At 41.3% G+C, this 25,720-nt stretch overlaps 1 protein-coding gene across 1 annotated transcript in view; it reads left to right on the top strand.

Annotated features, from left to right (window-relative positions):
• The window catches only part of LOC149454045 (FYN-binding protein 1-like), a 320,960-nt gene that overhangs the window by 149,019 nt on the left and 146,221 nt on the right, over positions 1-25,720 (top strand). Inside the window, exons 7-9 of the mRNA XM_089687844.1 lie at positions 13,583-13,745; positions 13,845-13,878; positions 14,185-14,216. Of these exons, the coding sequence (XP_089543970.1) occupies positions 13,583-13,745; positions 13,845-13,878; positions 14,185-14,216 (229 nt within the window). The remainder of the gene's footprint in view (positions 1-13,582; positions 13,746-13,844; positions 13,879-14,184; positions 14,217-25,720) is intronic.

Below are 25,720 nucleotides of genomic sequence, written 5' to 3'. Positions count from 1 at the left end.
CCTCCAGACATAAAGAGTGCCCCCTTATCCTTTGTGATGACCTCAGGGTGAATAACTCTACACCGAGTTCACTATGTGAACCACTGATGTATTTATATATGTTGATCTTATCCCCCCTTAATCTCTTCTCAAAAGAGAATAAATTCAGTTCCTCTAATCTTTCCTCATAGCTGAGCTCCTTTATGCCTCAGTTTGGTTGCCCTTCTCTGTACTTTCTCTAGTTCCCCAATGTTCTTTTTGTGAATTGGTGCCCAAAACTGAACTGCATATTCCAGATGAGGTGTCACTAATGATTTGTACAGGGGTAAAATGTTATTTTTCTGGAGTCTCTCTTTTAATACAAGAGAGGATTTTGCTCGCTTTAGAAACCGCAGCTTGGCATTGCATGCCATTATTAAGCTTATGATCTACCAGAACTCCCAGATCCTTCTCCACCATTGATTCCCCCAGTTGTACCCCCCCTAGTATGTATGATGCATGCATATTCTTAACCCCCAAGTGCATAACCTTACATTTATTAGCATTAAACCTCATTTGCCACATAGTTGCCCAACTGAACAGTGCATTGAGGTTGGGTTGTAAGTTGGAGACATCCTATAAGGACGTTGTTACACTGCAAACCTTGGTGTCATCTGCAGAGACTGAAATGGTATTTTTAATCCCAGACCCTATATCGTTTAAGAATATATTAAAAGGTAAGGGTCCCAACACTGAACCTTGGGGTACACCACTAACAACCCTAGACCATTCAAAGTATGAATCTTTAACCACTACTGTCTGAATTTGGTCTTTTAGCAGTTTTCTATCAATTCACATACTGATTTTTCCAAGCCTGAAGACTACCTTACACATTAACAGTGTATGGGGAACTGTGTCAAACGCTTTTGCAAAATCCAAGTATACCACATCCACAGCCACCCCTCTGTCCAAGGTTTTGCTCACCTTCTCATAAAAAGAAATGAAATTTGTTTGACAACTTCTGCCTTTCATGAATCCATGCTGTCTGTTGCTTACATTTTTTTCTTCAAGCAAGAACTCATCCATGTGGTCTTTTATTAAACTCTCAGCATCTTCCCTACTATAGAAGTTAAACTAAGAGGTCTATAAATACTTGGTAAATATTTTGATCCCTTTTTAAATATAGGCACCACATTGGCCTTGTGCCAATCCAGTGGTACTATGCCAGCCCCATTAAAGAGTCCCTAAAAATTAGAAACAATGGCTTTGAAATGACAGAGCTCAATTCTTTAAGGACCTGTGGGTGTATGCCATCCGGTCCAGGTGCTTTATTCTGTCTAAATATTTTTGGATCATATCAATTGTGAGCCAATGTGGATAATCTGGGGCTGAGCTGTTTCAATACCATGCCCTATGGACAAGAGCTCCCCCATACTCCTTTGTATACACAGAGCTGAAGAAGGTATCTAATAAATTTGCCTTTTCTTTGTCCCCAGTCACCCACTCTAGATTATTTTGTAAAGGGCCTACATGCTCGGACCTGAGCTTTTTACTATTAATATATTTGAAGAATTTTTGGGGGTTTGTCCTGCTATCTTTTGCAATCTGTCATTAGTTTTAAATTTTTGAGCCTTGATTTCCTTTTTACATATTCTGTAATATTCTGTGTAATGTTTAAATGATGATAGCATTCCTTCATTTTTATATTTTATAAAAGCTCTTTTCTTATTGTTCATAGATTTTTAACTTTGGACGTAAGCCACATAGGTTTCATGTTTAGCCTTTTATACTTGTTGCCCATGGGAATATATTTTGCAGTATGTTCACATACAGTCTTTTTGAAGAACTCCCATTTCTGTGTTGTGTTCATTGATGTCAATATTCCCTCCCAGTCTAAGTCTTGGAGAGAAGCTCTCTTAAAGTTGAGCATTTTTATTTTTCCCGTATGTGCTTGTTGTTTACAGCTAAGAATAAATTAAATCAACTTATGGTCACTGCTAACCAGATGTTCTTTTATATTGACATTAGTAATAAGCTGTGCATGGTTTGAGATTACCAGGTCCAGCAGAGCATCATTCCTAGTTTGGGCCTCTATGAACTGTACCATAAAATTGTCCTGTAGTAGGTTTACACATTTTTGCCCTTTAGCTAGCTGTTCCTGAAGTGCCATTACTCCAGTCAATTTCCGGGTAGCTAAAATCCCCCATTATTTTCACTGTCCCAGCCCTTGCAACCCTTTTGATCTGTGCAAGTAGCTGAGTCTCCACCTGCTTATTAACACTGGGTGACCTATAACAAACTCCAATGATTACCTTTGTAGTACGCACCCTCATGTGCAGTTCCACCCATAACGCTTCAGCCTCATCACACTCTCCATCAACTAGGTCCTCTTTCACACTTGCTTTGAGATCACTTCTCACAGAGAGATAGACACCACCACCTTTCCTTTTTACCCTGTCTATCCAAAAGAGAACATAGCAAGGAATATTAATGGAAACAGTATAATATCTGGCACTTAACTAGGACCAATAGCCCAGAACCACCTTGCAACGATATATAAGGGGATCCTTATGTCCTTATTTTTCTTACAAGGTCCTTATAAATCCTAGAATTCCATAAAATCCAAAAGAGCACAGGAGGCAGCCATCCGCAGAGTGTGATCAGCTCTGTAGGGAAGACAGTAAGGGACGAACAGGAGGCGCCAGCTAAGTATGTATGTATACAAGATGGTTTATTAAAATCGGTTAAAAACTCTCACCAGATGGTTAAAATGTCAGATTCATCAGATAGTAGATCCTCAGCTCGCTCCCATAGCAGGGTCCGCCAGTGTCATCCAGGCTGGAAGATGGAAAAGTGGAGTCGGAATGCCCTGTGTACAACAGGAAGTTTACCGGAACCAGTGTAGAATGCATGGGCGGAAGGAACGTCACTGTAAGGAGGAGAGGATTGGGGCCAGTGTCAGGCTACGTGCGCAGAGCTGCTTGCTCCTTCTAGAGGCCTGGGGGTGCATTACCAATAACATCCTCTTATGGAGTGGTTGGGGGGTTGGGAGGAGGAAAAAGAGCAGTGGGACAGCAAGGACTAGCAGTTCAGTGTACAAAAATAAATACTTAACAGAAGATAACCTCATTCAGGAATATTAATGGCCCAGTCATGTGAAGAATTAAGCCAAGATTCAGCAATACTATTTAAATCTTAGTTCTCTTCATATACCAAAGCTTCCTACTCACCTGTTTTGCTTGCAAGGCTTCTAGCATTGGTGAACAAACACTTTAATTCATTGACACCTTTTGCACACGTATGTTGCATGTTTTTTAATTTCATACGAATAGTACCAATTCCACTGGTTGTTTGTATATGGGGACTTTCTATTATCACCTGCCATAGCCCTCCCCCCATCTTTCCCCATTCCATCCACCAATAAGGACTGACCCCTGTCTGATCTGTCTGCCCCCTTATAATCTAATTCTCCCTCCCCCCTCAATCCTGGTTTAAATACTCCTCCAACCGGGCAACTTGACAGGGCGGAGCCTGAACATGGCGGCAGTGTAGGAGCTCGTGGACGGAGCTCCGGTGTCTGACCTCCCCAGGCCTCCCAGCTTATCCCCTGGAACATGTTAGAGCCTTGCGGTGGGGGACTTACCCGGTCTGACGGCTCCCGGCGGAGGAGAGACTGATGCGGGTGAGGGAAAAGAGAGGAGCGGCGGGCGATTGTTGAAGAGAGAGTCCCTGGACGCTGGGAGACGAGAGGGGCCGGCGCGATCACGTGACCGGCCGCAAAGCACCTCTGGGAGACCGGGAAGCCGGCCGGCCGGCGTTTTGTGGAGAGAGAGCAGCGCTGACCTGTTTGCCGGGGGCCGACACACTCTCCCACTCTCCCCCTATCCCCCTAGTAACCCTGGAGCCTAAAAAATACGTGAAAGGAGAACTATTGAAACCTGGACAAGGAGTCTGAAGAGACCCTGGGGAGTTCCCCCCCATGAACAGACCCTCAGAGGAATCGACCGAAAAGGCACTCACTGGAAGAAGACATAGGAGGAGGGTGAGTGACACTTATGAATTGCACTTTTGAAGATCTACCATGTTGACCTCTAAAAAGTGTATATAAGAACGGGGGACCCCTAGAGACTGTATAAAAGGCGGAAGAGACACGCAGAGAGAAGAGGAGAGGCTCGGGGAGAAGGAGGGGGAGAGGGGGGAAGGAGGAGGAGGAGGAGAAGAGAAGGAGAAAAACCAGCAGGGGGACAGAGCAGAGACCTGAAAGTTTTAAGAAATAATATCCCGCCCTACCCATAAACTTATAAAGGACTATAAGAAGGATAAGTGCCACAGAGAAAAATGAAAAACAAAAATGTAAAAGGAAGTGGGCTTAAAGGGTCCCAGACTGGCACAATTAAAAAATATACAACCCAAGGAAACGTAACCCCAGAAAGACCTCAGAGCAGATCTGAAAAAGGAGAAGCAGACCTTAGTATGGAAAGAAGCCCTAGAGTATCAATAGGCCCGGATACTAGTAACCAGCAAATATCAGGCAATACAGAGGCGGAAAAAGACCTACAAATACCTAATAAAAAGGAAATGGCAGAAATGTTTAAAGAACTGGAGAAAACAATAAAACAAGAAATGGTAAACATTCGCAGTGATCTGGGACATCTCTTGGAGAGAATTGAGGAAACGGAGGAGAAAGTTAAAGGCCAGACCCAGGCTATCTCTGAACTTGAAAAAGAACTAATTAATATAGGGAAAGTCCAAGAAAAACTGTTATATAAGGCTGAGATACAAGAAAATAAAGACAGGAAAAGAAACATCTTGATACGTGGAGTTTCAGAAAACCTAAAGGGAGAAAGCTTGCAAGAGGTGGTTTGCAAAATATTTAACATTATAACAGACAGCTCTGAAATGGAAAGGTCTAAAATAGAAGGAATCTTTAGAAAAGGGAAAATCCTGAGAAACCTGGGGAAAGAAAGGCCGAGAGATATAATTGTCAAATTTTATGAACTTCGGGACAAAGAAAAAATCTGGAAGAAGACTAAGGGAAAATCAGTAATTAAGTATGAAGGAGGAGACATACAGATATATGCGGATCTGGCTCCAGAGACTTTGTGGAGAAGGAGAACTTTGAGACCCCTATTGAAAAGGTTGAAAGAACAAAAGGTGCAATATAGATGGGGGACTCCCGAATGCCTAATAGGATGGAAAAACGGGACTACAGCATACCTTAGGTTTCCAGAAGATACGAAAAATTTTTGTGACAGTTTAAAAATTCAAAGAATGGAAATCCCTGGCTGGGAAGAAGAACGATGAGAAAGTAGAGCGAAGAGAAAAGAGGACTGGCAATTTGTGGGGGGGAGGAGGTGGAGGGGGGGAGAGGGAGGGAGGAGGAGAGAGGTGTTTTTTTTTTTTTTTTTTTTTTTTTTTTTTTTAACCCCTTTCTTCTCCTCTCGCCACCTACCCCCACTCTATTGCCTTCGTTATGGATTTTTTTCGTCTTTTCTTCATTTTTTTTCTCTCTCTATTTTTCTGCCAGTGATAATATCCAGGTGGGGCTTGGGAGGTTATGGGGAGGTTAGTCAAGGGGAAAGTCGTCCATGGACGGAGTTTTAGCCCAAGGATCAAATCAAAGGTGGATTTTTTAATCCATAAATGATTAGTAGGCAAATGTTAGGCCTAAAAAGAGGGGGGAGGGGAGGGGGGAGGGAGGGGGTTGGAAGGTTGGCAGGGTGGGAAATGGGAGAGGGAGGTTGTTTTCTCTGCAAAATAAAAGATGATATAAAAACAAGTGAGAAGGGAGAAGGAGAGAGAAATAAAAAATATAGATGGAGGAGAAAAGAGGAAATTTAAGGAAGATGGAAGAGATTCAGTTTATAACATATAACATAAATGGGTTGAACTGTCCCGGGAAAAGATATAGATTATTTAAAGAATTACATCATAGAGAAGCCTCAGTGATATTTTTACAGGAGACACATCTTGAGATAAGCTCAAATGTTAGACTGAGGTCTAAAAAATACCCAACATGGTACTATGCAGATTCCCCGGCTAAAAGAGCAAAAGGGGTAGCAATAGGCCTGGCAAAGAACGTTAGGTTTGAGTTGGAAGATAGAAAAACAGACCCAGATGGGAGATTTTTGTTCTTAAGGGGCAAGTTACAGGAGATCGAGTGTACACTGGCCAACATCTACTGCCCTAATAAAAAACCGGAGGAGTATCTGAAAAAGGTGTTGAGGAAGTTGATGGACTTTAAAAAAGGACGTTTGATCCTGGCAGGGGATTTTAACTTCTGTATGGACCCACAAAGGGATGCCACCTCCCATATAAAGACAGAAGGAAGTAAGGCCCTGAAATTATTGAAAAAAGAATTACACATAAGTCAACTGGTAGATGCCTGGAGAATTACACACACGCAAGATAGAGATTATACTTTTTTCTCAAATATGCACAAGAGATATTCAAGATTAGATTATATATTAATAGAACATGAATTAATCGACCATCTGACCCAGGTAGATATAGAGACAATAACTTTATCAGACCACGCTCCAGTTACTATGAAAATGGAATGGGGGAGAAGGAAAAGCGGAGGGCTGGGATGGAAATTGAATGAGACACTTTTAGTGGAAAGGGAAATAGCTCAGAAAATAGGGGAGGAGATCGAACGCTTTTTTAAGGAGAATGAGACAGGGGAGGTGTCAACAGCCACAGTGTGGGAGGCTCACAAAGCTTATATAAGAGGAATATTAATGGCGATTGGGGCTAGAAAGAAAAAAGAAAGAAGGGAGAAAATGAATGAGCTCTTAGAAGAAATAGATAAATTAGAACAAATACATAAGAATAGAATAACAAAAGAAATAGAGCTGAAGTTAAAAAAACAGAAGGAAGAACTGAAAGAAATGATAGAAGAGGAGAGGAGAAAAGTATATAATAGAGTTCTAAGTGAGAGATATAGATGGGGAGAAAGACCTGGAAAGTATCTGATGAGAGCCCTGAGGAAAAAGAAAAATAGAAATTATATAGAAAAAATAAAAGATGCTAAAGGAAACATGAAACACTCAAATAAAGATATCACCAAAGCCTTCATAGAATATTACAGGAAACTGTACAATATAAGCCCCTCGGAAAGTTCAGAAACTATAGACAGTGAGAAAAACCAGAAAAGAAAGAAATATTTGGAAATGGCTAGGTTATTAAAATTAAGTGAGGACCAACTAAACTCCCTAGACGCAGATATCTCACAGGAAGAAATAAAACTAGCATTAAAGGGGACAGTGTCGGGGAAAAGCCCAGGCCCAGATGGTTATACAGTGAGATACTATAAAAAATTCAGTGAAATCTTAGTACCAAAACTCAAAAACTACATGAATGCACTAGGTGGAGAGATGGAAGTAAGAAGAGAATCATTACAAGCCCAACTCGTGCTCATTCAGAAAGAGGGAAAAGATCCCTCTCAGTGTTCTAGCTATAGACCTATTTCACTACTGAACACAGACACTAAGTTGTACGCAAAGGTCCTAGCAAACAGATTGAAAGAGCTAATGCCTGGATGGATACATGAGGATCAGGTGGGCTTTGTTCCAGGGAGGGAAGGAAAAGATAATGGGGTACGATCATTGATGCTAATCCAAAAGAGTAAAAAGGGAAAAGAACCGGCGGTACTACTGTCTATAGATGCTGAAAAAGCGTTTGATAGGGTAAATTGGAGATTCATGATGGACACTCTGGAAGCTTTGGGAATCGGGCCTAGGATGAGAGAATGGATAGGAAAGCTGTACAGATACCCCTCGGTGGTCATTGGGGTAAATGGGGAGAGGTCAGAACCCATTGAGATGTCAAACGGAACAAGACAGGGATGCCCATTATCCCCATTGCTGTATGTTATATCTCTAGAACCTCTACTATCAACAATAAGACTGAATAGAGACGTAAAGGGAATCCGAATAGGAGATACGGAACATAAAGTTGCTGCTTTCGCAGACGACTTGTTGTTCTATGTAGGAAACCCCAGGATAACACTTCCAAACTTAATGAAGTCACTAAAGGAGTACGGAGAACTATCAAATTTAAAGATAAATCCAACAAAAACGGAGATTCTAAATATAAACATCTTAAAAAACGAAAAAGAAAGGATACAAAAAGAATTTCCCTTTAAATGGAAAGATAGAGATATAAAATATCTAGGAGTAAAACTCACAGCCTCACATAAACATCTATATAAACTAAACTATATTACACTGATAAATGAGATTAGAGATGAATTAAAAAGATTGGAGGGAGGAACCCCGACATGGATGGGCCGTATTAATCTGGTAAAAATGGTAATAGTACCAAAAATCATATATAGATATCAAATGATCCCAATTAAACTCCCAGAGATTTTCTTTAAAATAATTAAGAAATTGATAACAAGATACATATGGAGGAATAAAAAACCAAGACTGTCATACGAACTGCTAAGTAGGAGGAAAGAAAGAGGGGGTTTAGGGCTCCCAGACTTTAAAAGATATTACAAAGCGGTAATACTGGCAAGAACCATAGATTGGATATTTAATAATAAAAAAAGCTGGGTGAGAATAGAGAATGAACTCAGCGGAATAGACTTGGGAAGAATGATATGGGTACCAACACAGTATAGGGGTTTAAATGACAATGTAAATACATACACTTTGAATGTTTTAAAGATTTGGGATAACTTACACAGAAGTATGAAATGGACTTTTAATTCTACACTGATTCCACTAAAAAATACAGAGTTTTTCCCCCCAGGTAGAGAAGAAATAGGAGGGAAGTGGTTTAAAAAAGATAAGGTGCAATTAGGAGATATCTTGGTGGGAGATGAAATAGGAGCATATGGCGAATTGAAAAAAAAAGAGGGAGAGATTTTCACTAAATTAGACGAATGGCGGTATTTCCAATTGAGGTGTTTTGTCGGAAGTTTGCCAAGACCTTTAAGGACAAGAGACAATTGGAACTTGTTTGAAAAGACATTGGGAACACAAGGTGATGGGAAACACGGGATTGCTAGAATTTATAAAATACTCACTGAACTAGACACAAACACGAAACCAACATATTTAACAAAATGGGAAATGGATATGGGAGTTGTGATAGATGAGGAAAAGCAGAGGAGAATGTATAGATTAACTCACGAAAATGTCTCTATGAGAGAAGTAGAAATGAACTATAAGTGTTTGACAAGATGGCACATTTCACCAGTAGTAGAAAATAAGATGTGTGGAGAGAGTACACCGCTGTGTTGGAGGGGATGTGGAGAAATAGGCACAATATACCATATATGGTGGGGATGCCCAAAAATCCAGATATTCTGGACAACAATAATCCACTTAATAAGAAAATTGACAGAAATAGATATAAATCTAGATCCAGAAGTATGTATTTTGCACATCACGGATATAACGGTAAATAAATATAAAAAATCAGGGATATGGAACTATATAAATGCTGCAAAAGCCCTGATACCCAAGTTCTGGAGGCAAATAGAGGCACCAAAGGAAGAGGACTGGATTGAAAGAGTTGAGCAGATTAAAAAGATGGAAAGGCTGTGCCATACCCAAGAAGATAAGATGGAGGTTTATCATGGGAAATGGGAGAACTGGGAAAAAGCCAGATTATATATGAGGTGTAGGAAAGAATAAAGATAACAACAGAAAAATTCCACTTGCTGATATAAGAAGACGTAGAGAAAAGATAGAATAGGCAGAGGGGACATAGGGTGGGGGGTGGAGAAGGGGGGAAAAGGTTGCATAGAGTATATAAAGTAGAAATGTTGGTTAATATAATATTATAGAATATATTTTATATATATATATATATTTATATTGTGATGATGAAATGTAATTGAAATGGAAAATTAATAAATATTTGAATTATAAATACTCCTCCAACCATCCCATAAACCTCTCCCCTAGCACAGCAGATCCCCTTCAATTTAGGTGCAAACCATCTCTAGCATATAGGTTGCACCCCAATAAAAAGTCACCCCAGTGCTCTAGAAACCCAAATCCTTCCGTCTTGCACCAGGTCTTTAGCCATGCATTGAGTTCTGTAATCTCCCCCTGTCTTTCCTGAGTTGCGCATGGCACAGGTAATATTTCAGAGAATATCACCTTAGAGGTCCTTCTCTACAACTTGCAGCCTAATTCTTTAAATTGATTCTGAGCATCCACCAAGACAGCTGGGTCATGCCCAGCCCCTCCTAGTAATTTATCAACCTGGTCCACAACATGCCGAACCCTGGCACCAGGGAGACAGCAAATCATTTGGTTGAGGCGATCCTGACGGCAAATTATTCTATCGGTCCTTCTGATTATAGAATCCCCTATTACCACCAACTGTCTAGGCCTTCCTGCACTACCCTCACCACCCCTCCCAGATGGTTTGCCCTCCTGGCTGTTAGGGATAGCAGTGACATCCAGGGCTGCCATCCCTGAGCTTGCCACCCCCACATCTTCACCCATTTTGGCAAATCTGTTAGATGGCTCAAATCCAGGGCCAGCCTTCCTTTTCTTTGAGCCCGTTACCACTCCCTCTCATTACAGTAACCCATCTTCCTACCTGATAATCCTGACTAGCTCCTCCACATCAATACCATTAGCTACCTGCTCCAAGAGCAGAAGACCCCTTTCAAGGTTGTCGGTTCTGCCCAGTGTTGCAACTTGCTCTTCCAGATCTCTAACGGGAGCTTCCAGAAGGGTAACCCACTCACATTTGTCACAGCGGTATCCATCCTGGAGCTGTTGCTCCATTGTTGCATACATGCAGCACACTGTGCACTGCACAAAACCTTCAACCGTGCTAACGCTCATTATCATATTTACAATATTATTATTACTAACAGGAAATATCAGTTGTCACTTACAGGTTAGAGGACTCCTGTTATAATCTCCTGTTTTCAACTCCGTTTTTTTTTAACTCCACCTAATCAAGAATGAGCAAGATCAGAGTGAGCTCTACAGAAAGTTATATAGTACTTGTAGCACCTGTGACCAATTAATCCCTCCCCTTCATTAGCAGACTGAATGAAGGAAAGGGAACAAAATGCTATTTAAAAAGTGACAGAAAAGGTGATTTAAAAAAGGAAAAGCTGCTAGCACCAGCAATCACCAGCAGTCAAAAGCAAAACTTTTTCACTCTCCACTCAAATTTCCCACTCTTTTTAGCTTCCAGCCAGCAAAATCTTACTTCCCAGCACACAGCCTCTTCATATCCATTCAGATAGGGTTATGCTGTTGCTTTCAGGTGATTAGTCTCTGGCAAACTAAAATTACACTAATCCTCTCCTAGTCAAGCACAGCCTCAGATTTTTTTTTTTCAGGTTTTTTTTTGGCTAGTATCTTAGCATCAGCAATCACCAGCAATCAAAAGCAGAACTGTTTTTCACTCGCCACTCAAATTTTACACTCTTTTTAGCTTCCAGCCAGCAAAACGTGCCAGACCTATGTGAGTACATATATTTTTAGATTCATTTATGCCCACAGTTACATAGTATACACTCAGATGGAGAAGCCCTCTTTGTGTTTCTTTGTTTTATATGTGTACTAGGTTACTCAAGACTTGTTCTTAGGGGAGCTGCCACCTTTCCCTTTGAGTGATCATCACATCACTAAACTTTCCCTCTCCTTGTATTTATCCTGCTGCTCCTGTGGGGTTTCAGCAGCGCCATAGTTTGTTATATAATCAAAGTTGATATTGGTTGGGGATAGTAATATGATTCAGATATTTGTAATCGATATATATGGTCTGAGGGTGTTTTTTTCCACATCAAAGAATCCCTCACAAGCGGGAGAAGATGGGAAGCAAATTAACCGCTTCTGAAGGTTTTTCTTGATACAGATTTGCCTTGTTTTAGCTTAAAGCAGGGGGTAAACCTGCAAGTACTGTAAGTACCATGGGCAACCATGGGACCGATGAGGGTTAGTTCAGAGGCAGATCTGTCACAAAACACATCAAAGTATTTCCTATAGCAGTGAGGGAGTAAATTGGCATGCTAGTGAATTGGCATAAAATTGCTGGCACAACCAGAATCCAAAAAGGCAGAGATACTGGGGTTGATGTACTAAAGGCAAATACATGCTTCACTTTGCAAGGGAATTTTAGCTTTGCAATGAATGTTCCCTTAACTCAGTGTAACACAGGGGCGGACTGACAGTTCATGGGGCCCCCAGGCAATAGGGGATCATGGGGCCCCTGTGTCCTTGCCCAAACTCAAAAAAGCCTATGAAAAAGGTACCAGGGGCATCTCATGGGGCCCCCTACTGACCCCGGGCCCTCGGGCAGTGCCCGAGTTTCCAAATGGTCAGTCCGCCCCTGGTGTAACATATAAAGAAAATAAAAAATATATATTTTTGTTTGTATATGATTTAATAATGGAAGTCAGCAGAGCTTTACCTCTTTCACTAAGCTAGGGGAAAATTCCCTTGCTAAGTGAAAATTCTCTTGAAAAGTAGACAGCCTATTTGCCATTAGTAAATCAATGCCATTATGCTTAAAAGTCCAGAAAGAAATGCATGTGGGGACAAAAAAAAAGGATAGAGTGAAGGATGTGGTTTAGCAGAGTTGCCGTACTACTAGATGCAACTACTCACCAATCGGATTCTTGGCACCACAATAAAGGCAAGAGCTAAGGTTCTTTCTGCAGTGTTTCTCTTGGGTGGAAAAGTGAGTGGCCTTTAAGAGCAGCACTCACAAAGATACAGGCTGGACTGCCAAAAAGCTTCCTCTGGCTTTTCAAGTGTGAAATGATTCATCAGGATGTCCCTGATAGCATCAGAGAGCCCACTCTGTTTATAAAGTGCTGGATAATTCCAGCCAGAGCCCTGGGTCCATTCCCAAAACGCAGAACATTATTGCTTAATGGGAACCCTCCCTTGATGTAGAGCTCTGGGATTAGCTTCTGCCATGTAGGCACACTCAGAGCTATCTTTAAGGAGACCCTAAAAGCATTGAAGAGCACATCTACAGAGGCCAGCACAGGGTCAGAGGATGGTAAACTGAAGGCCCAGGGAACTGAATTCCCGTGGAGTATTGAGATTATTATTTTAACCTGCTGTTGTTTGAAATGTGACAACTGATGACCAAGCCGGAAATACAATTTGGAAGAGTTTTTGAAATTAGAAAAGTTCCAGGGATTACTGCTGAAATGATCCAGTAAGGAGACCTTGGGTTCAGATTTAAAGGTCAAAGCGCAGCAGGAGCATAATGCAATTGGGCAGTTTGGACTCATAGTGCTTGAATCTTGTGGGTCAGCATAAAAAATTTATCTGTTATTAATTTAACCTGTGAATGATCCATCTCCATGACAGTTGGTGGGCAAAGGAGGCAGTGTAGAGCTGTTGCTTGGCAATGAGAATGCCTCTGCTGGCTAGTGAGAGTAAAGGGGGCATTTCTGACAGAACAGACCCTGCTGTCCAACAACCAACACCCATGTCGGTGGTGAGAGAGAGGTTGAGCAGTGGACTGTGGCGAGATAGAAACAGGCCCTATGATGGCTAGAACATTACTTCTGTACCTGTCATTTTTGCCCTGCCATCTGAGTAAAACCTGTCATGAACAGTATGTGTGTGTTCTGAATATGTTGATTTAGTGTACGTTTTTTTCCTCTATTTTACAGTTCCATGGGGAAATAAAAGTACTAACACGAATGATGGTTGACCCTAATGCCAAAGTTCAAAAACCAGGACATAAAGATCTAACATATATAAGAGGAGAAATATTGGATGTGATTCAGCTCACCGATGCTAACAAAATACTGTGCCGAAACTGTGAAGGGAAATGTAAGTTAGAGTCGTTCATAATGAGAACACGTCTGAAGATTGTAGCAATGTGTACACTTTTATTTGAAAAATGTAAACCAATATTTTTTTTTCTTATAGTTGGATATATACCAAGAAAGGCTGTTTTAAACTTGTAAGTATTATCTAATTGTGTTCTTTATTGAAACATGCTAATAATAAAAATGAGGTATATGTATTTTCTAAATGCATTTACTATATATTACATATATTTTTGCAATATTTTTTATTCTGAAAAGTTGTGAACGATGTGAATTTATGATATGCCAACTACATGGGAGATATACATTATAATAGGGCACCACCATCATGCAGATCATTTATAGGTATTTCTGAAAGTACTAATATTACAATGATAGCTGCTATATTTACATATTTTTCTATGTTTGGAATAATATGTACTTTGCTTTTTATTTTCTAGAGAGAAAAATCTCTACAGTAATGTCAGCTTTGGTAAGTGAAATATAATTGCAACCATTCTCTTCAGTGAGTCTCCAAATTATAAATTAAATGACTACCTTTTTCTTCACAAATTATTATATTATTATTTTTGCATTGAATTCGGTGTATCACCCCTATAATATTGTCTGTTTTATTACTTTTTTTATATAAAAAGGTAAGCTAGAGCTGAAAAATCTATGGTAGCTGGAAGCAAGAGTGATAAGACACATATCCCATATAATATAACAATATAATAAGCTATAGCAGTGTTTCTCAATCTTTTTCCAGTCAAGGCACTCTTTAAAATTATGGACAATTTTAATGCACCTTCTGAAATCATGGACAGCCCCAAGGCATCCTTTAACATTTTGGACAGTGTTGAGGCACCCGATTCTAAAATGTAATTCATATACACTGCTCAAAAAAATTAAAGGAACACTTCGAAAACATATCAGATCTCAGTGGGGTAAAATATCATGCTGGATATCTACTGCACACTGATATAGACTGGGTAATGTGTTAGGAATGTAAGGATGCCCCATCATTTGATGGAAAAAAAAATGATCAACCTACAGAGTACTGAATTCAAAGCCCCCCCTAAAATCAAAGTGAAAAAATTATGCAGCTGGCTAGTCCATTTTGGTGAAATTTTCTTGCAACAACTCAAAATGGTACTCAGTAGTTTGTATGGCCCCCACATACTTGTATGCATGCCTGACAATGTCGGGGTATGCTCCTAATGAGATGACGGATGGTGTCCTAGGATATTTCCTCCCAGATTTGGACCAGGGCATCTCTGAGCTCTTGGACAGTCTGAGGTGCAACCTGGCGGCGTCGCATGGACTGAAACATGATATCCCAGAGATGTTCTATTGGATTTAGGTCAGTCGAGCGTGGGGGCCATTCAATGGTATCAATTCCTTCATCCTCCAGAAACTGCCTGCATACTCTCGCCACATGAGACAGGGCATTGTCATGCTCTAGGAGGAACCCAGGACCCACTGCACCAGCGTAGGGTCTGACAATGGGTCCAAGGATTTCATCCCGATACCTAATGGCAGTCAGGGTGCCATTGTCTAGCCTGTAGAGGTCTGTGCGTCCCTCCATGAATATACCTCCCCATATTATCACTGACCCACCACCAAAATGGTCATGCTGAATGATGTTACAGGCAGCATAACGTTCTCCGCGGATTCTCCAGACCCTTTCACGTCTGTCACATATGCTCAGGGTGAACCTGCTCTCATTTGCAAAAAGCACAGGGCGCCAGTGGTGGACCTGCCAATTCTGGTGGTCAATGACAAATGCCAGTCGAGCTCTATGGTGCTGGACAGTGAGCACGGAGCCCACTAGAGGACGTCAGGCCCTCAAGGCCACCCTCATGAAGTCTATTTCTGATTGTTTGGTCAGAGATATTCACACCAGTGACCTGCTGGAGGTCGTATGCTGATGTAAAATTTAGTGAAAGGGAAGAAAGGTCCACTTTAATCAGAGGTAGGAACCTACAGTACACTTCCAGCCAGGGCCAGATCTGGCCGGTCAGATGTGGGGGTGCAGTAAAAAATGTCAAGGGGGCAGAGGGTGGAAGGTCAGTAGGACAATGTCCAGGGAATCAGCAGGACAAAGGATAGGGTCAGTAGTTTGTAAGCAGTGTACATAGGATATTAGTTTGTAGGGAAGTTGACAGGGGTCAGCAGCTCAGTGGACAAGGTGTCAGCAGGGTACAGGAATCAGTAGGGCAGTGTACAGGGGGTCAGTAGGGCAGAGGACAGGAGTCAGCAGGGCAGTGTACAGGGGTCATCTGAGCTGAAGATAATAGTCAGCAAAGCAGAGGACAGTGGTCCCTGCAGGCAGGGCAGAGGACAGGGCCAAGGTCACTGCGGGCAGGGCACTAGGCAGAGCTGCTTCTCCCATCCCTGCACTGCCCACAGCCTGGGCACAGGCAGCACAGCTCCTTCTCTCTACGCAGCACATAGTTGAGATTGGATTCTTTTACACACAACTTTGTTCTGCAAAGTGTGTAGCTTTTTACATGACAGCTGAAAGAATTGCCAGCATTGCCCGGCAATTAAAGAATTCAAAAAGTGGGGTCCTACCCAAAATCCATACCCTTCGGGTCTGGTATGGATGTTGAGGGGAACCCCCCCATGCCAAATTTTTAAAAAAATATTGATGAAATAATAAGTGAATGGATGATGCGATAGTATCAATGGTGAAAAGTTCCACATAGAAGTAATAAATCAAGAAATAATTGATGAATGCATCCTGGAAATACATAAAGATAAAAGAGTCCAAAAGTGATCCGTAAATGTCCATGCACGTGACTTCCGTGATAGGGATTTGTAGTGTGCTTGCACTCACCAGAAGTGCAATGATAATGCGAATGAATATATATCCAAAGAATCAACTATACACATGCGGGGACCAAATACTCATCAATAATATCAAGTGAAGATCAAGGAATAAGTAATTAGATTATATAGAGGCGGAAAACGTAACAATAAATAATTAAAAAGCTTATTATAAAAGGCAAAATTAAAAGACAAAAATATTATCGTTTACGTCCGCCATCTTGTTGTGGACTGGAGCACTACAAGTGACAGATATGACACTTAATAGGCGGAAAGGGTATTTATATACCTATGGATATACTTGATTTGCCGGACTTCTTAAAAATGGCGCCCATTTCGCGCACGATCACGGGACTATATAAAGGGACAGACGTCGGCTGCAGGCAATCTCTTTGATAACGTGCTTTCGCATGAAACACATCAGGGAGGAGCCTTGCCACATTGAAGTCATGCCGTGAGGCCGCATGGAAGGCCGGCGGCCATCTTTGAGCTTGTAAGCATTCATCATTCATTATTCATCACCTGTATCTGATTTTATGCTGAAATCGTTAATAAAAATTATTACACTATCCAAAACTTTTGTTTTGTGGCTTGTGTATGAGCCATTCAAGGTGGAGTTACTGTATATCTTTTTGGCAACATATTTCTGTGGTGGAGATACATGAGAGGAGCTGTCCCCATGTGCTGTGAGGGTCCAGTTTGTGAGGTCTGGAGTGCTTTTCCTGTGTGCTGATTGTGTACCAGCGGAGCCCTGATGTTCCCTAAGGATTCTTTGGATATACAGTATATTCATGCACATTATCATTGCGCTTCTGATGAGTGCAAGCATACTACAAATCCCTATCACGGAAGTCACGTACATGGAAATTTACGGATCACTTTTGGACTTTTTTTTCTTTATGTATTTCCAGGATGCATTCATCAATTATTTATTGATTTATTACTTCTATGTGGAACTTTTCACCATTGATACTATCGCATCATCCATTCACTTATTATTTCATCAATATTTGAGGACACACTTTATATTTGCTGTGAGCATGTTCTAGTGCAAGCATTTTGCGCCTCACTACATGCATTTGTCACTTTCATCATTTAGCGCTGCATTTTATATTGATTAGTTTATTTATTTAGGATACAGGGGTTCATCCTTAATGCCAGCATCTTGTTTATAATCACTAACGACCTGCTAACCGCCAAAGCCAAAGGTGACTACTCTGTCCTCCTTCTCCTGGACCTCTCCGCGGCCTTTGACACAGTTGACCACCCCCTCCTCCTTAACAAACTTCTCTCCCTTGGCATCAGAGACACCGCTCTCTCCTGGTTCTCCTTTTACCTATCCCGACGATCCTTCAGCATTTCCTACAACGGTGCCACCTCCCCTTCCCTCCCCCTCTCTGTCGGGGTCCCCCAAGGCTCTGTCCTTGGACCCCTTCTCTTCTCCATCTACACCTCCTCCCTTGGCAAACTCATACACTCCCACGGCTTCAACTATCACTTCTACTATCACCTCACACTCAAATTTACCTCTCCAGCCCTCACCTCACCCGCACATTCTCTGCCCGCATCACTCACCTCCTAAACGACATCTCAGATTGGATGTCGCTCCATTTCCATAAGCCTTAATCTCTCCAAAACCGAGCTCCTCATCTTTCCCCCTGCCCACTCACCCCCCCCATCCTATCCATCACTACCAACAACACCACCATCAATCCCGCCCCGCAAGCCAAAGTCCTTGGCGTCATTCTGGACTCTAACCTTTCCTTCCAACCTCATGTCAAATCACTTACAAACACATGCAGGCTCCACCTCCTCAACATCACCAAGATATGTACCTTCCTTACCCCAGACACCACTAAACTACTCGTACACTCCCTGATTATCTCACGTTTTGACTACTGCAACTCCCTTCTCACTGGCCTACCCCAGTGCAGGCTCTTCCCGCTCCAGACCATCCTGAACTCAGCTGCCAGACTCATTCACCTCCCCAACCACTCCACCTCTGCCACCCCCCTCTGCCTATCCCTCCACTGGCTCCCGATTGCCCAACGCATCAAATTCAAACTACTAACCCTGACCTACAAAGCCATTCACAACACTGCCCCTAACTACTGTACCTCACCAACCTGATTCCCAAGTACCACCCTACCCGTACCCTTTGCTCCTCACAGGACCTCCTTCTATCTTGCTCTCTGGTCTCCTCCTCCCACGCACAACTGCAAGACTTCTCCAGGTCCTCCCCCATCCTCTGGAACTCTCTGCCCCAATCCATCAGACTGTCACCTTGGGTTTTCAGGGAGCGCCTGAAGGTGAGGAGGGATCCTCACCTTCAGGCGCTCCCTGAAAACCCACCTCTTCAAGGAAGCCTACCCCTTCCTCACCTAACAGCCGTTTTCCTTCATTCCTCCTACCACTCCATCCCCCACAGCCACTTCCTCCTGTGCCACTATCCCCTCCCTCCTAGATTGTAAGCTCGAAAGAGTAGGGCCCTCTAACCCCTTGTGTACTGTTGTTTTTGCTGTTCTGTTTCTTGTATTGTCCCCCCCCCTATTGTACAGCGCTGAGTAAACCCTTTGGCGCTATAAAAACTCGATGTAATAATAATAATAATCTTGTGCTCACTTGTTACACATTTAAGTAAATGCCACATATCTGTATCTAGGGGGGTGCTGGAGTGGCCTGTATCTCCCCAGATTTCAGTTGCACCCCCCTAAAACCCCCCACCCACAACCTCCTCTCTACCTCCCCACACAGTTGAAACAAACCAACCAATCCCTTTATCTGTTATTTTCTTAATTCTAGCATGGCTTCCATATCGCAAAAGAAATCAGAAACCAAAAAAAGAAAAGTTGCGGGTGAATGAAGATTGGACAGACTATTTTTTTGCTGAGGCAAATACTAAGGCAATCTGCCTAATTTATAGGGAATTTGCTGCAATTTTCAAAGATAGAAATTTGAAAAGGCTTTATATGTAAAACATGCCAACAATTTTGAGGCATATCAAGGAATGCGTCGTAAAGACAAAATTGTGATAGGTACATTATCTATATCAGTGATTGTTAACTTGTGTTCTGCCCGACTTCTTCTGCTTATCAATTATCCTTATTGTTGGTGTATTTTATGTGTGGCCCAAAGAGAATTCCTCTTCTTCCAATGTGGCCCAGGAAGGTCAAAAGTTGGACACCCCTGGTGTACATACTCCTGCTGGCACCTTCATCAGACTTGTGTCCATAAGGCATAAAGCACTCCCTTGCTCCTCCCTCTCCCAGCATCCCAGCAAGTGATTGGTAGCACAGCTTGAGTCTAGATTGCCCCTAATAAAGGAATGTTGGGGTCCAATTATGCCAAATGCTCTCCTACTTAGAAGTTATGTGAAGCAGTGCTCTCGGACCTGGAGCCAGCAGGTATGAAGAAAGATAAACTGTAAGCAATTTTGGCATACAAATAAAGAAAATATGTACTGCAGGCTGACTTACAGACTTCCTATGATGCATTGCTTTAAAAGAGTGAAACCAGTAGTACTATGTCCATTACTTTGAATCAAAACTTTTATTTTAGTTTTGAATAGAGTGGGGAAGAGTTAGAACCTCTTTCAGGATTTTATTACTGCTGGAGAGATTTAAGCTGTCTATTTGTACTGGTGACCAATGACACTGGAGCAGAGGTTAAAGGAAATGCAACATTTTGTATAGTGAAGCAAAGATGGACCATTTTACAGTTGTTATCGGAATAGATATAGAGAGGAAATATTCCCATCTGTACAATCTCTTCCAATCTCTGTATATTTTTGTCTTCTAATGTGTGTCTTCTGACATTTGTAAATGGACAGCAGGTTTAAAAAGGCCATTAATTGGGCTTTTGGTTAAGCCAACCCCCTTATTATAAAAGGAAAAACAGAGCAGTCATAGTGTCAGTAAAATAAAAGTTATCATAGGAGAAGAATAGGGACAACTGGCAAACTTCATAGGAAGAGATTAGGGCAGGTAGGAAGATTCACATTCATTCTGATTTATAGTATATTGGCAATCAAGTCCTTTATTGCACTTTTTTGTACTTGTTGTCATTGCAAACTTTTTTTTTTTTGGTGCAAGGCTTTCCCTGGTCTTTGGTTGTGTGGTATGTGATGTTTTTTCTTTCATTTACTTTGTGTTTTTTTATTCATGTTGATAGGGCCTTTATTTTAGGCTAAACTGTTTTTTTTTCTTTTTGATGCAAAGCTCCCTTTGTAAGAAAAATGTAGGCTTTTGTTTCAGGGGTGGAATTTTGAGGTTTTTATTTCTTTTGTGGGTTTTTTATGTTTATTTTATGGTATATAAGGTCTTTTTTATGTTTCAGGTGTTTAAAAGCACATCATTCACGGCTGACCATCTGTTCTTGGAGCTGTCTTATACCAGTTAGGCCTCTTATCCATGATTAAAGCTGTCCTGTTGCTGGCCAATTATATGTTACCGTATCTCTGGTCTCTTAATTCTTGTAGTAAAACACCTGTCTGTACTCTCTAGTACATTTTGGTCTATTACTGATTAAAACTGTCCTGCTACTGGCCAAATTTACACTGCAGTATGTCAATTATTGTAATAAAGCCACAGGCCTGTGCTCTTTTTTTTTTTTTGCTAAAACATTTTGGCCAATTCTCCCTCATGTCCTGCTTCTGTCCAGTTTTATATTATTTCATCTCTCGTGTCTTAATTCTTAATGAGAACTTCATAGAAAATGGCCAGAGGCAAAAAAGTGTTGTGGTAGTGAGAACAGGGACAGTCACAGCAAAATACTGGCCAACTTAAATTATCTGGTGTTTTGCTTTAGTTAACCACTTGAATAATGGGCCATATCTGACACTTCTCACATATATGTTAAAATCTGCTTTTTTGCTAGAAAATTACTTAGCATAAAACATTCAAAATTTTTTTTTTGCAGAGGCCCTAGAGCATACAATGGTGGGTGTTACAATTTTTTTTATGTCACACGGTATTTGTGCAGCTGTTTTTAAAAAATGTTTTTGGAAAAAAGACACTTTAATGAATTTGACTTTACACAAAAACAATATATTACCCCATTTTTGGTTAAATGTAAAAGATGATGTTATACTGAGTAAGAAGATACCGAACATGTCACGCTTTAAAACTGCCTTTAATTGCCTTTACATGTTACTAGTTTACAGTTACACAGGAGGTCTGGAGCTAAAATACTTGCTCATGCTCTGAAGTTCACAACAATACCTCACATGTGTGGTGCGATGACCGTTTACATATGCATGCAGGAATTACATATGCATTAGCATTTGCCCGTGAGCACAGGGGGAAAGGGGCACTTTAAATTTCTTAAAATGTTTCTCATTTTATTTAATACTTTTTTTACACTGTCTCTTTATTTTATTTTCTCAACTTTTTTGCTATCACAAAAGGATGAACAACATTCTTTGTGATAGCATGGGTTGTGACAGGGCTCTTTATGGAGAGATATGGGGTCTATTAGACCCTGTATTTCTCCTCTGGCTTCCAATGCAGCTGATCAGACACATATTGGTCTGATCAGCTACTTTCTTGGCCACTAACGGCTAACAGTTAAAGAAAGAACTGAAACCGGAAGTGACAGAATCCTCCTTGTTTCTGGGATCACAGAGAGGGAGGAACAACGTCAGTTCCTCTCTTTCTATGTAATGCAGCCATTGCTGGTGGTCAGGGCAGTCCCAGGCTCCCTGAAGCGGTGTCTAGCAGCCCAAGTGGATCGAGTAATCACTTCTACTTAAAAAGGAAATTCGAACTGTAAATTTTGATACTGGTATGATCCATCCAGCCACAGGCTGTACAGCAATCTTATCTTAAAAATATGTTGCGCAGTTGCAAAACCATATATACAAGACCCCTAAGGTCAAATAAAGTGCTAATGTTATCAATAGTATTAAATTACCATCAATTCAACTGTGACAGAAAAGTGCCAAAACAAACAAAATTCATGACAATATTAAATACATAAAAATTGCATAGAAAATACATAATATAATACATCAAAGGGAAAGTCCAATCTCCCAAGTGTAAGACAATCTGTACTCAATTCATGCAGCTGATCGCCATAATAAAGTGACTAGTGCTTCAAATCTTCACCTTCGTGCATGCTACCCACATAAATACAGGACTCTTACCAGAGCCAAAGACCTTATAAGCAAGGTCTGACAGCGCTAGATGAAAAAACAAAATCCGGGATAGATGGACCAACAGCTCACGCATCCAGCGTCACTCAGTCTCCGCTAATAGTTCCACCGTCAGATAGACTCCAACCGGAGTGCAGCAATCACCAGTACAATGAGGGATCACTCATGGAGCAGTAAGCAAAACTAATTTTATTGATAAAAGCAAAGAGATATACTCACAAGTGCTAAAATTCAGAAAGCGTATCAAATACAAGGCATCCAGCTCCCTGGTGGGCGTGATGACATCACCGCAAAGTCTCCGATGTGATTCGTGCTAATGAACAGCATCACTGTACAGCAATCTTCAAGGAAGTACAGGCAATTACACAAATCAAGTGTAAAAATTGTATCTTTACTGGATTAAAGATGTACAGAAAGTTAGATACGTTAAAATGTACAGTGGAAACCAGTATATAGCCAAACACATAGAGCCCAAGCAATCAGCCCTAAACTATTTATCCTAGTATAAGCATAAAAAAATAACATACTTAACCTAGGGTGAATAGATAAGGTAAATTCATTGTAACTTAGCTTTAAATTAGGGACTTCAATCAGTTCTGATTGGCTGATGTATGCTTTTGCAATGGTCAAAATTTTCTCACTTGGTCAGGGAGCACAGGCATGTCCACTCACACTTCCTTCCATACTGCAGCTCTGTGTTCTTATCCCAAACACAGGACAGTGTGTGTCCTGCTTTCCTTCATTTCTGGCCAACATCATCCCCTGTTTAACCAACCCTGTAAAACTGGTTAGACAAGTTAAAGTGGAGTTCCACTCACACTGTAAAAAAATAAACAGTTTTGTAGCTGCTGACTTTTAAAAAACAGCCACTCACCTGTCCCACGATCCCGCGAAGTCCTCCCCGCAGCCCATTTCACCAGCCGTCTGGTGTTCCAGGTGCCAGCATCTTCAGTGTGGGTACCTGGCTGTGCCAGCTTGTGGCTTCACAGCTGGGGCCCCACTGCGCATGCGCGAGTAGCGCTGCACTTCTGGAATGGCCCTGTAGTCTTCTGGGACCTGTCACATGTCCCAGAAAATTACGCAGAGGGAGAGTAGGAGGACAACGTCCGCTTCCAATCGCCTAGGCGATCGCAGCAGGAAGAGGGAGCAGGTACCTGTCAATTTTGGGTACCTGCTCCCCAAAGGTGCCAATCCTTAATGGGGAGCGGGGGACCAGTCTTTAAAACGGAACTTCCCATTTTGGGTGGAGCTCCGCTTTAACTAACATTCTGTAGAATGTGCCCTATTTGGGGTGCCTTCATTTTAATGAAGGAAAGCTTCATTTCAAAAAAGGGTTTGGATTTACACATAGAGATATACATAAATTCTAATTACAGCTAGGGATAGATATAAATTTTAACTACAAGTAGGGAAATGAGAGAGGGGATAAGGTGGGACGGCAGGAAGATGGAGATGGGAGAGGGGATTTACTCTTCAGGCTGGCATCATCATTCTCACTGCAAAAAACAATCACAGGCCTCTCTTTGCTGTTAGAACAGGTCCATCAGGTGGGTCACAGTGAAATGCATCCTTGATCTATCATTATGGAAGTCTTGTGCAGGAGGTCATACACTTTCCCAGATTTTGTGTTACGTTTTTGTACAGATGATTACACAGGGTGAAAATACTGTATGGTCTTTTTCCCTTCCGTAGACATGCTGCAATAGCAAACTGATGTGGGCAGTAAACACCACCACAGGGTCCTGCTGGTCAAAGTGCTAACAACCTCTGCTTTCATTGAAATAATCAGTGTCACTGCTCATTTAGCTCTGTTGGCTGTTTTATGAAATCCATCAATCTTAAAGTAGAACTATAGGCAAAACTTTTTTTTCGTTTTGGATAGAGTAAGGGAGGGATATAACCACTGTCAGATTTTGTTTTCACCATCTGTGTCAATTGTGCAGATTTCCCTTCACTTCTTGTCCCATAGCCAAACATAAAGTTTGAGGAAATCCCTACAAATTAAGGGAATTCCTTTGTGACCCCCAGGTCACCAGAACTTGTGTCCTCATTGGAAGATTTCCCTTCTATTATTTTACTGGGGAGAACCCAAAAATTGGAATTTTTTTTACCTTTACTTTCAATGATAATGGTAAACAGGACAAAAAGAGATGATTCTCCATAACGGGGACACTGACAGCCAGGGCTTTTTTTCAGTGGGAATGCAGAGGAACGCAGTTCCAGCACCTCCAGCGCTGAATGTATGTAAGGCAAGGGGTGCTGGGGTGTGTTGGAGGGTCTATTGATGCTGGCTGCTGGGGAATCTATTGTCACTTGAGGGGATCTATTTTTGCATGGTGGTCTATTGTTGCTGGAGAGGGATCTTTTGTTGCTGGGAGGTCTATTGTTGCTGGGGATCTATTTTAACTGCTTTTCTCTTTATCCTTAACAGATACAAAATGATACTTTGCTCTGTATTCTCCAAACATATAGAAGAAAATGTACCCCATGGGACTTTTTGTGGCAGAGACACATATGCAACAATATAGCAATCTTTATTACAGTAATATTTATTACAAAAATGGATAGATGACCAGAACGGTCAATAAAATCCAGCTACAATACAACAATTCATAGCTCAAAAAAGAGATATTGTGCAATATATTGGTACATAAAACCTGACAGTCTATAATACTCTGGACAAAAGACCGACTACCAGCCCATTCAAGCTTGGCCAGTAGAGGTGATTAACAGATAAATTCAATGCGATTCGGAACCCATGTTTCAGGGAATAAATATGTCTGGTCTACAATGTAATCATAACAATACATCAAATTTATACATTCAATAAGTAAAATATATCATAAGATGAAACAGAGTATACAATTACAGCTGGTACTCCAGGGCACTTACATATTGTACTGCAACAAGTAATACTTTGGAGATGATCACACAGGGCTAGATGTTAATGCCCAATAGGTGCCACATATAGAGGAGATACGCTTGGTGTGATTATTTTTATATTGGGATGTTGG

Source organism: Staurois parvus, unplaced genomic scaffold (assembly GCF_062004578.1).
Source record: "Staurois parvus isolate SC_StPar_1 unplaced genomic scaffold, SC_StPar_1.0 ptg000439l, whole genome shotgun sequence".
NCBI classification, from domain to species: domain Eukaryota; kingdom Metazoa; phylum Chordata; class Amphibia; order Anura; family Ranidae; genus Staurois; species Staurois parvus.
The sequence above is the reverse complement of the archived record's forward strand: the minus strand, read 5'-3'. Positions and strand labels throughout refer to the sequence as shown.